At 48.7% G+C, this 13,647-nt stretch overlaps 4 protein-coding genes across 4 annotated transcripts; 2 read left to right on the top strand and 2 right to left on the bottom strand.

Moving 5' to 3' along the window:
* Window positions 1–324: 324 nt before the first annotated feature.
* ARB_03963 (uncharacterized protein) lies at window positions 325–5,543 on the bottom strand (the record flags this gene model as incomplete). Its single annotated transcript, XM_003017041.1, has 9 exons — window positions 325–588; window positions 698–772; window positions 871–908; window positions 1,017–1,171; window positions 1,265–2,049; window positions 2,105–2,150; window positions 2,207–2,310; window positions 2,369–5,200; window positions 5,259–5,543. 9 exons carry the CDS (start codon window positions 5,541–5,543, stop codon window positions 325–327), a joined length of 4,584 nt encoding a protein of 1,527 aa, XP_003017087.1.
* A 1,046-nt stretch (window positions 5,544–6,589) lies between these two features.
* On the top strand, window positions 6,590–8,284 carry ARB_03964 (uncharacterized protein; the record flags this gene model as incomplete). Its single annotated transcript, XM_003017042.1, has 1 exon — window positions 6,590–8,284. The coding sequence occupies one exon, from the start codon at window positions 6,590–6,592 to the stop codon at window positions 8,282–8,284; it is 1,695 nt and encodes a 564-aa protein (XP_003017088.1).
* Window positions 8,285–8,413: 129 nt separating this feature from the next.
* ARB_03965 (uncharacterized protein) lies at window positions 8,414–9,943 on the bottom strand (the record flags this gene model as incomplete). The annotated part of the gene is made up of 1 exon (XM_003017043.1): window positions 8,414–9,943. The coding sequence occupies one exon, from the start codon at window positions 9,941–9,943 to the stop codon at window positions 8,414–8,416; it is 1,530 nt and encodes a 509-aa protein (XP_003017089.1).
* Window positions 9,944–10,788: 845 nt separating this feature from the next.
* ARB_03966 (serine/threonine protein kinase, putative) lies at window positions 10,789–13,310 on the top strand (the record flags this gene model as incomplete). Its single annotated transcript, XM_003017044.1, has 5 exons — window positions 10,789–10,815; window positions 10,891–11,000; window positions 11,068–11,741; window positions 11,821–12,088; window positions 12,146–13,310. The coding sequence occupies 5 exons, from the start codon at window positions 10,789–10,791 to the stop codon at window positions 13,308–13,310; spliced, it is 2,244 nt and encodes a 747-aa protein (XP_003017090.1).
* Window positions 13,311–13,647: the final 337 nt, after the last annotated feature.

The following is a 13,647-nucleotide window of genomic DNA, read 5'->3' on the forward strand; positions in this document are numbered from 1 at the left end:
ACAAACGGGCTGGGTTAGATGGACAGTGCTGAACCCACCCGTGTATCCGCCGGCCCGTCGAGTCATGGCCTTGTTCGACATATCCCCCCCTGCTCTATAACTGTCTGATGAAAGAAAAGGAAATGGAAATGGGGCAGATAAGAGAACGAAAATAAGGGCGACGAGGGCAGTGCTGACGGTGATGGTCACACTGCTTGTTGATAATGAAACGAACGACTCCAGGAGGCATTTTTTTGGTCGATGGGCGGGATGCCACATCCTCCTCCCCCGGTTCTCTGGGATACTCCGATCCATGCTGTTAATTTTGCCTATTCGGGTAATCCCTTATTTATCCAGGGCTGCCGGGGAAGAAGTGCCGGTTTCAAGCAACCCTGCCTCCTTGACGAGAGTGTAGAATTGCCCTCCACGTCGAATGAGTTCGGCAGGAGTGTCGAACTCAGCTACAGTGCCGCGATCAAGCACAACAATCCGATCGCTGTCTAGAATGGTGTTGATACGGTGAGCGATCGTTATGATCGTGCGGTTCTCGAAGATACTACTGCGCAACATCTGTTGCAAGAGGGCATCGGTTTCAACATCAACAGCGGCCTAGATTAGTTGATTATTCATATTGCGGTTAGTCAAGGACGGCTCATCCCCCATTAGGGCAATAACATTTTGAGAAATTGGAATCGAATGAACTAATCCGGTCACTTACGGTTGCTTCATCAAGCACCAAAATGTTGCTTGGAGTCAATAGTGCTCTAGCCATCGAGACGAGTTGTCGTTGTCCCTGACTCAGGTTGGATCCTGCGCAGATATGCATTAGATGTCGTGCTCGCGAATCGGAATCGATCCCAGAAATCGAATAAACAACCCCAACCAACGTACCTGCTTCATGTATCTGGGCATCCAGTTGTCCGGGTAAGCTAGAGACGTGGTCTTTAAGCCGTGCATGTTCTAGGGGTTGATGACAGTCAGTACTCTGCATGATGCACGAGAATGCATTCAAAATCTAAGACAGGAAGTTGACATACCAAGAACGCTCCATAGTTCGGTGTCGTCGTGTACATGACGGGGGTCAAGGTTATCTCGAACCGTCCCTTCGAACAAAGCTGCGTCCTGTGGGATAATCGCAAGACGACCACGCAGGTCCTGCAAGCCAATCTTGCTGATATCCAATCCGTCGATACTATTGTTGAGATAGGTAAAGCTTGGTTAGCTAGCTGCATCTTTCCCGACAATTTGGTTCACCCGTGCACACCCAACATTTATATCGACTTACCTGATTTGGCCTTCGGCTGCCTCGATAATACGGAACAAAGACAGCGTCAACGAACTTTTGCCTGCTCCGGTTCTTCCCACAACTCCAATCTTCTCATGCGGCTTGATGTTAAGGTTAATTCCCTTCAGTACAAGATCCAATCCGGGACGGTATCTCGTGCTGTAGTTGTTGAATGTCACAGCGCCCTGCGAGGGCCAGCCTAAGGTGGGTCGATTTTTGAATATAACATCTGGGGCTTCACTTGGGAGATTTGCATATTCGAGCACACGCTCAACAGAAACAATATTCGTCTCCACCTCTACCGTCTGTCGCACAATCCAGTTGAGAGATTGGGTAATCATTAGCGCATACGACATCGCAAGACCGACCATACCAGCGGTAATACCAGTGTGTGTGGTCACAGATATGATTGCGAAAATGGCAGCTGCAAGGATAATGACAGATCCGAGGAATTCCAGTCGCACTGCAAGCCATCTATTGGCACTAATCGACGGGAAGTACGCTCTGATATTGGCATCCATTCGCCATTCATTTTCCTGAGCAAATCGCTTTTGTTGTCTGAATGCTCTGATAGTGGATATTCCACCAAGACTCTCTTGGAAGTGCGCAAAGATGGGACTCTTGCTGACACTGTCAAGACGCTTGAGTTCTCGCGATGTTCTCAGATAGTACTTCTGGTATCTCAGATAAACATAGCCAAGTGGGAAGACAAGAACAAGGAACCAAGGTGTAGAGATGCCGATAACTACAACAGTAAATATAGCGCGGGCGGAATTGGAAAACAGCTATAATGTATTGTTAGCTTAGGTGATATCAAGTAAATAGTTGAAGCAGACATACCATATTGAACGTTCGCGCAAGCATCTCGTCTACACGATACATATCACTATGAAAATATTAGCCTCTCATCGCTCTACAATGACTTTGAAACTGTTAACGTACCTGGAAAAGCGATTAAGAATACGTCCGGCAGGAGTGGTTTCGAAGAAACTCATAGGAGATCTAAAGATAGCAAACGCCATCCGCTCATGCAGTTTTCGTGATGCCTGGTAGAATATTAGTATTGAACGGGGCAAATAGCAAAGTATTAAACCATGCCCATACCTCAATGGAGCAAAGAATCCAAAGGATCAAAGTCTGCAAAATGACAAGTGCAGAAGAACCGATTCCAAAAGCAAAGTAAATTCCAAGATATTTCCCAATTTCAGCATTGACACCCTCTTTCTCGTTTAATTCTGACCATTGCTTCAGCCAGAAGTTACCAGCTACCTGTGTACCGTGTGCCATAACAAGAATAATCAGATAAGCAGACACAGCGTAGAGGTTGCTCGTCCGAGCATACTCCCCATACACGCTCCACTTCACCTTTCCTTGCTCCATGCCTTCTTTGGTCTGCTTGGATTTGAGAACCTCTTCTTCATCAGTGATCTTCCCTCTGAAGTTTGGTCGGCTAACGGTACTTGCGCGGCGAAGTGTGGTGGTACTTTCGCGGCGTGGCTTTACTCCACCAGCACTTCGAATAGGAGCAAGGGGCGCGAAGCGCTCTTGAGCTTCTTCGGTGTCTGAGGCGATAGGGCTATCATCCTCAATATCAATCATTGTGGAGGAAGATTCTGAGCCGCCTAAACCGTCGTCTTTGCTGCTTCCGCTGGATCCGGAGTCATCCTCGGTGATAGCTGTGCGGATCAAGTTTGCAACTTCTCCTTTCATTGCTAGAAGCTGCTCGTATGTTCCCTTCTCGATGATGGTGCGATTTCGAAGCAAGGCAATGAAGTCGGCCTCCTTTAGCACGGTAATGGCATTGGTCGCAAGAATTCTGGTCTTGGTAGATAGGATTCCATTCTTGCCCAAGACACGGTTGATAAGATGTCTTCCGACATGCTGATCGACGGCAGAGAGGCAGTCATCAAGAAGATAAACGTCAGCACGAGCATAAACAGCTCTGGCCAAGCTAAGCCGTGCTTTTTGACCGCCGGACAAGGAAATTCCACGTTCTCCAACTTCAGTCTGGTCGCCGTCAGGCAGAGTCTTGAAGTCATCTAATAAGGCGCAAGCAGCTACTGTCAGTTCATAGAAATGGGGATCCCATCTATGCCCAAAGACGATGTTGTCCCTAACACTAGCGTTCATGATCCATGCCTGTTGAGCAACATAGGCAATGCGGCCCTTGACCACGACTTCTCCACTGACCTTGTACAAGTCACCGAGTAGAGTCTGAAGGAGAGACGACTTTCCAGCACCAACACGGCCGACAATGCAGCTCAACTCACCCTTCCGGGCACTGAAGTTGAGATTCTCTAGTTCATTTCCACTCTCATACTTGTTCCAGGTGAATGTAGCATCCCGAATGGATACTGCCTCATCTCCAGTGTGAGTAACAGCATCTTGGTATTGGACAGCGTTTTCTTGCAATTCTTCGGAGGTTAAATATGCGGTCAAACGTGTGATGGCAACAGAGGATTCGATAATAGAAGTGATGACCATCGGCAAGATAGCGAGCGGGAAGGTGAGCAAGTTGAAGAGAGTCAATGCTGGGAAGACGATATCGGTGGTGAGAGGCTTGTCCGTGATCCATACAAAGACGGCGAAGGTGGAGCATGAAACCAAGAAAGGTGTGGATGACCAGGTGAAGTTAGCAATTGCTTGAGTAGCTCCAATTTTGCGCAGAGTGTTGAGTTCCAGGTCATTTCGGACATGGTTCAACTTGCTCATGAAGGCGGTGTTCCAGGCGTAGAGCTTAATACTCTTCATGTTGTTCAAGATTTCAGTCATTAGTCTCGTACGCTGGTCCTTGTTCTTCATCTGTTTGACCTGCAATGTCTTCATGACGTTGGCAATGAAACCATTGAGCGGAATCATGAGCACCATGGCTGCAATTCCGGCCCACATACTCCATCCGATCAGGTCGTAGAGGGAGATCATGCACAGGGTTATCTGGAATGGAGCTGACCACAGCTGTGTGCCAAATTGAGCTAAGTCAGACAGTCGTTGCTGGTCTACGGCCATGTGGTTGACAATGTCTCCAGTTGACTTGGTAGCACGGCCCTCATTTGATAGTCTCAAAGCCTTGGTATAAATCATTGCAGTCAAAGAAGATTTGACACGCATACCAGTCTCAAATGCCCGCTGGAAATACTGGTGCAGACACGTAGTCTGGACAACAGAAACGATGAACATAGCCAGTGCAATGGCGACTCCGCGGATAGCAGGCTGCGGGTTATTGGTTTTGTAAGAATCAACGAAGCTGATGAGCATACGGAGGAGCTGTGGCTGGACAAATGCTAGGATATCACTCAAACATTTGATCAGCGCACCACGGAAATAGGGAGCGCTGAATGCTCGGAACAGGGCCATCCAAAGAGAGGGTTTCTTCTTCCTAAGTTCGTCTTCCCATACGCTTTGCAGTTTTTCACCCGTTACACGCGTGGTATCTCGCTCTCGCAGGTTCCACATGTCATCTTGGGTGAGAAAGGTCTTGTAACCTTGTTTCATCAGAGGTGTCATCCATGAGAAAGTCAGGACGGAGAAGATATCGGCATATTCGAAGGGACATTCATCCTCATCGCCCAATGCATGGTAGACGCTCTGCTTCTTCTTGACGAAGTATTCGAGGATGAACTCGAGGAGGGCGATACCCAGGCCAACGTTGAAGGTGATAAAGTACGGCAAGTGATCTCGATAGTACTGGCGTGACACCAGCGACTGAAGCTTGACGCCGTGCGCAATAAGGAAGAAGAGCCAGTAAAAGAGCACCACACCGTTTGGCTGACGACTTCTCCAATGTTCGTGATACTGAACGGCATATATACAGACGAGGGAGAGAAGGAGAAGGATGGTGGTCCAGAATCTAAAGTCACTGGCCCAGACATGCGGAAGGTTTTCGATCTGTAGAGACGCCTGGAGTCCAACAACGATAACAAGAGCCCATATTAATGACTATCAACACGTTAGCAACTATATTCAATACGTCATAATCAAACTCTCTCGCGCGTACCAATTTTGCGTAAAAGTGCCAGTTCCGTGGGATGTTCTCAGCTGTTCTATGTCTCAAGAGCAGCCACAGAGCTCCGGCAGAGCCAACCAGCCCAAACACGGCCACGAAGCAGATGAAGACGTCTAGAAAGCAAGGAGTAAGGCCGTATCTGATAGAGCTGATGGGGCCCCAACCCTCCGCGTCGCCGCAGAAATGCCGGGCGTGAGCTAAGGGTCCGGCAACGACGTCGGCGATCTCGCTGGAGGACAGGGCGAGAACCGCCTGCTCTCCATCAATTCCCGCCATGGTCCCGGCCGTATGATGAGCAACAACCAGAGAATGGGCTTCGGAGGAGGGAAGACTTCAGGGCAAAAGGAACAGGCTGCTGAAGAAAAGGCGAGCAAAGCTGGTCGGTTATCTAATTTATTTAATAGTTCGAAAAAACAGCCAGGGAAGCGGTACGTAGCTAGTGCTTAGCTAAGCCGAGAGCTTACAAATGCAGCTTTTCCGCGTCGTTCTACAGCCGGGAAAAAAGCAAGGAAAAGGGAACTAAGTAAGGAAGCAGTTAAGTGTATGTAGACTAACAGCCTGGGGAGAGCTTGCAAGCTTGGTGCAGGCAGGTGCAGGCAGCGCTGGGTCTCCTGCTGAGGCTGGCCGAAGGATGGACGGACGAGCCCTGCTCTGCTGCCTGGAGATGCGGGATACGAGGCGTCTTCCGTGTCTGCAGAGGAGCGTCGGATTTAGTCGGGGTTAGGCGTGTCTCCCTACGTAATAACGAAGTAACTAAAGGTCTCTGCCCTATGACTCTTTGACACTACTTCACTAGGTGAGTCATCCAGTCCAGCCACAGCAGAGTTTGTTTCGCTAGTAGTCCAGTGCTATATAAAACATTATTCACAGCCGGCGGGAAGCTGGAGCTGGAGCTGGAGCTGTTTGGTTGCAGCGAAACTATCGAGAGCTTAGGAGGGAGTTCTTGGCGCGGCTTCTGTTTGACAAGCGAGCAAACTTCCCCCGCTGGGACATTTCGGCGTCATCGACCAAACCCGCACGCCCGCACTAATCTAATCAGACATCTATCTGGACAAACACTGCCTGCGATGGCGGCTGGTACTCCGCAGGGTGAAGCGCTGCTGAAGCGCCCGTTATACGGTGAGCTCGAGATTTCTCTCCTGTTGTGATAATAATAAACAAAGACTAATCATAATGGTGAAACAGTGTACTCCCTCCCCGCCGAGCTGCTGGACTCTCTAACTACCAAGTCAGCAAACGGCAGCAGGGTCTTGCCGGCAGAGATAAGCGAGTCCACGGCCGGGGCAAGGGATAGCGATGACAGCACAAGCTCTCCGGGCTCCATGTCCTGTGCTCTCTGCCAAGTTGCCTTCCATGAAGTCAAAGAACAACGAGAACACGCCAAATCGGATCACCACCGGTACAATTTGAAGGCGAGACTACGGGGGACAGCCACACTTAATGAGACAGAGTTTAATAAGGCGATTGGAGATCTGGATGAATCCATATCTGGCTCGGACTCTGAGTCTGATGATGACGAGGAGAGCGGGCAGCAAACACCCGATACCACCCTGACGGCACTATTGAAAAAACAGGCAAAGATAAGCTCGCCGGTGCCGTTTGATGACAGTTCAAATTCAAGTAGAAAGGGCCGTGGAGGCAAAGAGCCGTTATTATGGTTTACTAGCCCCCTACTTGACGCAAATACCTCACTGGGAGTATATCGAGCTCTGTTTACAAACGAAGAGCAGACAGAGCCAAACTATTTGGTTGATTCTCTAAGGGCAAAACAAAAGAAGCCTCATGTTATACAGAGGGCTAAAGATACCTCGGAGACAGCTTCCAGCACATCCAAGGCCACAAATGATTCACCCCCTGAACACATATTCCTATGTATGATCGGTGGCGGCCACTTCGCCGCCATGGTGGTAGCTCTGGCACCTGAAGTTCAGAAGCGCTCTGGAGTGGAAGAAAGACAGGCACGCGTGCTTGCACATAAAACATTCCATCGATATACCACAAGACGAAAACAAGGAGGTGGCCAGGCGGCTCATGATGCGGCTGGAGGAGCCGCTCACTCCGCGGGTGCTACATTGCGGCGATATAATGAAGCAGCCTTGGAAAGTGAAATCAGACAGTTACTGAAGAGCTGGAAGGATATGATTGACGATGCACAGTTACTTTTTATTCGAGCTGCTGGGTCTACCAACCGCAGAATATTGTATGGACCATATGAGGGGCAGGTTTTGAAGCATACGGACCCCAGAATACGCGTGTTCCCCTTTAGCACACGCCGAGCTACCCAGGCAGAGCTAATGAGGGCATTTACGGAACTTACTCGCGTCAAGGTCAGCCATATCGACGAGGCTGCACTTGCTGCAGAAGAAGCGAAACGGGACGCAGCCTCCAAGTCCCCCAAGTCTGCGGCTCAAACACAACCTCAGAAGCCTAAAATATCCAAAGAAGATGAGGCCGCGATGCTTCACACATCTCAGATTCAAGCTCTCATTCGACGTTCAAAGGTTCCTGCACTGCTGTCGTACATTTCAAGCAATTCAATACCACAAGATTTCCGATTCTATCCGGCCAACTCGGCACAAAATTACCACGCGTCAACCCCTCTACATCTTGCTGCAAGCTCCAATTCACCAGCCATCGTCAGCGCGCTGCTAACGAAGGTACGGGTGGATCCAACCCAGCTGAATGACGATGGGAAACCGCCGTTTGATCTAGCTGGAAACCGCATAACTCGAGATGCATTCAGGGTTGCGCGACACGAGCTTGGTGAAGAGGCTTGGGATTGGGAAGCCGCCCATGTACCCTCTGCAATGTCCAAGCAGGAGAGTGACAGCCGAGAAGAAGCGGAGAAAAGGACGATACAGGAAGCTGAAAACAAAAGACGAACAGAAGAAGTTGAACGCCTGAGGAAAGAGGAAACCCCTTCGATTGGGGGAAGAACCGGGCTTCTCGCCAAACAATTGCCGCTATCCAGCAGAAGACCGGTGCTGAGAAACGAGAAGAAGAGACTAGAGGAATGACCCCTGAGATGAGAATGAAATTGGAGCGGGAGCGGCGTGCCAGAGCGGCTGAGGAAAGGATTCGAAAAATGCAAGGAGGCTCCGCTGCTTGAAATATGATATGCCCTCAAACTCGGTCTTTCACATCAATCAACCAAGCCGGACTTTCTTCCATACTTTGAGGCATTCTTGCATGTCAGTAGACACTTGAGCCTCTGAACGTGCCGCTATTTGGATAGTATATATTATAGCCGAGGCATAACAGAAATTAGCCGTATTCCCTCGTAAGAATTCTATCTCCGACCGATTCATGCCTGGAGACTGATGCCAGATCGTCCAACGATCACACAGCTGAGCAATTGACTTGGCTTGGATGGAATCTAGAACCATCAGGTACAACACTGCTTTGGCTAGGTCCTTGATCTGATACGTTTTGGGGACGCAGTTGGTCCTTATCAGCCACCTCAAGCAGGCATCTGCAATGTCCTTGTTACTCAACTTAGGAGACGTCAATGCCTCCACTCCGCGTTTCTCTTCATACTCACGCATAAGCCTCATTTCTTCGGCATGGTCGTTTCGCATTGCCGCCCATCTCGCCTGTTCTCTGGCCCGGCGAGACGCCTCAGCTTGAGCCGGCGGCATTGTTTTCTCAACTTCCTTGGCCCTTAGATCCTCAAGAAACCTGTTATGGAACTTCATATGGTCATTGAACTGTGGTCGTGGAGATGCCCAGTGTGGCAATTCGTCTCCCTGCATAATTCCTAGCAACTCCATAATACCACATGGGACTGCTTCCCTACTTGCTGCCAGTAAAATGTTTTGTGGCAGTGCAAAGCTCCATGTTCCTGCTTTTTCAATGTGGCCTAATGACGAGGCAGTATAGACGAACCACTGGTTGATTGCGTCACCTGAATGACCCATCTCCGCCGTCCTCCCGGTGAGTAAATGGTCCTGTTCAAAGTAGATTTTCTCCACGGTATCACTTTCGATGCGGAATCGAATGCTGTCGCTCGTACCGTCGGTGCTGTCAAGTGAAGCACGCTTTTCCTCGATATGAGCCAGTAGTGATGGAACTGTAGCTGGAGTCGCGGAGTCATCGCCCTCAGATGGTAGCTCTGCACCATCTTTATCATCAATTCCTCCACTTTCTTCTCTTGAGATAAACTCTGTGCTTGAATATGTTCCACTACCAAACAGCTTCGGTTGATCGATCCGCATCCAAAATGGCGGTAGACAATGTTTATCACGCTGGTCCCAATCACATTGCCAATGAACCTTAAGACTCAGAACACCATCTGAATCATCAGGTACACTCGTCCTTAAAACAGCTCCAAATCCGCTCAGGGGCGATCGTAGTAAGACTGTTCCAGCCGGGGTCCACAGCCCACTTGTTCTCAACATGTTCCAGCCATTTTCATCGGGTACAGCCCCACGATCTAGTAGGAATCCGATCAGCTCATCAAAATCTATCTCTGCCTGAGGGACCAGTAATTCATCCTTGTATTGAATTCGGTATAGCTTTTTGCCGGTAACAAGGCAATTCCAGTGAAAATACGACCATGAGCCTCCAATGAGGCAGGACCGGTTTGGATTAAGCTTCCAATATTCCTCATCTTCTTCCCGGTCGAGAGGAGTTATGGTATAGCGAGGTAACTCAACTTCAACGATCCCTGACATCATGCTACCTCTTGTGACTGCTGAGTTGGAGTGCCCATTTTGCGCCAGGACTTTGCGGATCGACCTTACCACCAGGAGTGCGCGAACACATGTGTAGAGTATCGGGAGCACACCGATCACGGCAAGAGGAACGCCGATATAAGTAATGATATCTGCGGGAGAGGCGTTCGACATAGCAATGGCATAATACTAGAAGTAATCTAGTTATCGTAGGAATGTCCTCTCAAACATTGGGGTTTGTAAGGAGAAAGGATTGACGTTGTGAGATAAAAATAGGCGCTGTTTAGTACGGACTAGAAGGAGTGCCTTGGCAGGGGTCTCAGCCTCATTCGCTTATATTCATTGCAATCCTCGAGAAGCTCAGTATGCCTTGTTATAGATGTTGAATTTCCCATTAAGTATACTCAGAACTCTCGAGGTATGCCATGCTGTGTTATGCAACGTGTAATTATAATACTTAGGTAACATTGGTATACTGGTAAGATTATGTTTAGCCACAGGCATAGGAAGCAAATCCATGAATACGTAGCCAGAGTGCTCTATTCCATATCCATCCGTAATGTCAGTAGAGCGTGAATGGGCTCTACCGAAATATAATACAGAGATCAGGCTTCAAGAAAATCCGTTGGCACGATATATCGGCGTGTTCATATGTAGTCCGTGCGTTTTCCCAATCGGGCATATCTATACCTCCTCTCTTCAACGTCACTTCAACTCTTCCTCGACAACTTCATCTCAGGCTGAAGAGAGTGTGTTCATGCTTACTGATTAGAAACTCGGTGTATAGCCAATTACAGGTCTGCAATGTCTGGTAAACACTCTGAAGATGATAGCGGCGTATTCCAGCCATGCTCGCCAGATCATGTTGGGACTCTGTATGTCCATAACGCGAGGAACAAGTCTTGCAGTGGTAGGTTGCAGAGGCCGTCTAAGAATATTCCCAGTTCTAGACAAGCAACCCGGGGTATCAATGCAAGAAGGGTGACGCTAATAAACCATTTATAGAATGGAAGCTATTTGCCAATGAAGAGTTCATAGTCGGCCGGAATTCAAGCTCATGGTAGGTGCTCTTCTCATTTCCGGTCGTCAAAGCAATTCAGAAAATCCATTGTTAACTAATCTTCTAGTCACCTGGTTGTGGATGACCCTGTGGTTTCCAACGTACATCTTCGTATCTACTCAATCATATTTGACCAAGAGAACCCTACACAGGTCGCGCCTCTCGTGTATGTCCAAGACCTGTCCCGCAATGGAGCCTTCTGGAATGGACTTAAAATAGGAAAAGCCAGCGGAGGGTTCCTCTTAAGTGATGGAGATATGGTAAAAGTTTGCAGAAGCGTGGTGATAGAGTATCGGGGTGAGAGAGTGCTCCAAACACCATTCGATCAAGTTCAGATCCAGGAGATGAAACAGTTCGAGGAACAGTACACCATAACCAACCGTACTTTGGGTTGTGGGGCATATGGACGAGTACACATGTCCATTGATAAGAAAAAGAAGAGACAGCTGGCTTGCAAAATAGTGAACCTAGCACATTTGAAAGCTAGGCTTCGACAAATTGAGATGGGAAAAATGCCCCAAACGACTGTTTCAGAAGCACGAAATAAGGCATCTAAACAGCGCCGCCTCACATATAGGGTACAAGCAAAGTTGGGAATGTACGACCGGGAGGTGGAAATTTTGCAGAAGCTACGACATGTAAGTGAGGCAAGCACGTCCGGTCAATTTGCAACAGCAGCTAACAAGACTGCTAGCCCAACATCATCAATATCGAAAAAGTCTTCAAGACATACAATGCCATGTGAGTGTTCGTCTACTGACCGAGACGTGGCCAAGTTTCTGAGATGGAAGCAGATACATATTTCAAGACCTTGTTACAGCAGGCGACTTGTTCTCCTTCCTTGAGTTCAAGAACGGCAAACTCCTGGACGTGGAAGCTGCTGTGATAATCCGACAAGTGGTGATTGCACTAGTGTACTTACATGGTCAAAACATTGTCCATCGAGATATCAAACCGGATAACGTTTTAATGACGTCCTTGTCTAATGGATCACGGGTGATATTGACTGACTTTGGATGTGCTCGGTATCTGAATCCAAAGAAGTCACGAATGGCCTCCGTGATGGGTACTTTGGAGTATACTGCACCGTAAGAATGCTCGACCATGGATCAATACAATGTGTGCGCTAATATACCTTGTTATAGAGAAATGGGCCAAGGGTGCCACAAGCCAACTAAAGGGTATACTAAATCCGTTGATTTGTGGTCTCTGGGCTGTCTCACTGTTGTCCTTCTGACAGGTGGTTCACCGTTCAGTGATCCAGTGACTGGTAAATACTGTGGAAAGCTGGCCAAACAATGTAACCTCGATGTGCTCGAGCAGGATGAAGACTGGAAGTGTATAGGTGACCGTGCAAAACAGTTCGTTCGTGGCCTCCTTGTCCTTGACGATAAGCAACGAATGACAGCCGAGCAAGCATTGGACCATGACTGGTTCACAAACAGCGCGCACAGCCAAGCTTTCAATGAGCTTTACGTGCGTGCAATCCAAGGGTGGGAACCACGAGACGAAAAAGAGCAGGTATTATACGACCTGCGGTATGCACAAGGGTCCATGGGTGAGTACACCTTCTGGCAAGGTAGAAGTGCCATCCAACTTTCCCCGGAGGGCCAGGAACATGATCGAAAAAGCACATCCCCTGAGGATGAGATCGGAGAGTCATCTTACTTCTCTATCTCGCGCTGGGATCCTGAAATGAAAGCCGGAAGAAACATATCGATAACGCTCTCAGATCCCGGAAACAAAGAGGCCCCGGAAAGGTTACATAGTAGCACGGATGCTTCTTCCCCTCACTCCCCACAAGGGTCAACGGGTCAAAAGCGGGATGGTATATTGATGGACCCAAAGAGGGCCATAGTCCGCTTTGAAGCGACCAGCCATGACGATGCAGCTGACCACCAGGCCAAGCCGCGTATCAGGAACCCGTTTAGTCCCGAAGCATGGAACAAGAACGATCACGAACCAGTTCAACGGCCGAAGGGAACACAGTCTAACACGAGTGTGGGTGATGATATGGGGCACGAGCAGCCAGAAACGGCGACTGAAGGCGAATGGGATCCTAACGTGGTGAGAAGCACCGCAGCACCCTCGTTAATCACCAAAAAGCATCGGAATGAAGTTCTCGGTCTAAGGCCTGAAAGGGCAGCGGCCCAGCATGTGCCTGCTAAGCGCAATTTCAAGGGCGCAAGCTCTCGGCCAAAGTGCGACAGCAACGGCAATAGATCGTCTTTGGAGGAAGACGAAGTGTTTGAAGAGGTACTCGACCCTCTGACTGGGAAGCGTCGTGTAGTCAGATATGGTGAGCAATAAAACGTTGTTGTTCTACCAACAGGTTGACAGGGAGGTAGTTATCAGTCACATTGCACCCCGTTGTTCAATTTTTGCTTTTATTACTGCCCATTTTCCAAACTAGAAAAAAAAAAAAAAAAAAAAGGGACAGCACCAAAAAGCAGCCTCTACGTATCCAGCTATCTCTGTGACCGGTAGCAAGCTGTCCGACCTTTTCCTTTTCCTTTGTCCTTTCTCTTCTTTCCTTCCAGCTGTCAGTTGTTGTCTTCCGCTCCCTCGAAGTTGCGATGAAGATAGGATGACTAAGCTCATGGAACTGGCCATCGCGTTTTATTGGCCAGATTAAAGTTTTCTTCTG

This window comes from Trichophyton benhamiae (genome assembly GCF_000151125.1).
Source record: "Trichophyton benhamiae CBS 112371 chromosome Unknown contig01293.0, whole genome shotgun sequence".
NCBI lineage: Eukaryota > Fungi > Ascomycota > Eurotiomycetes > Onygenales > Arthrodermataceae > Trichophyton > Trichophyton benhamiae.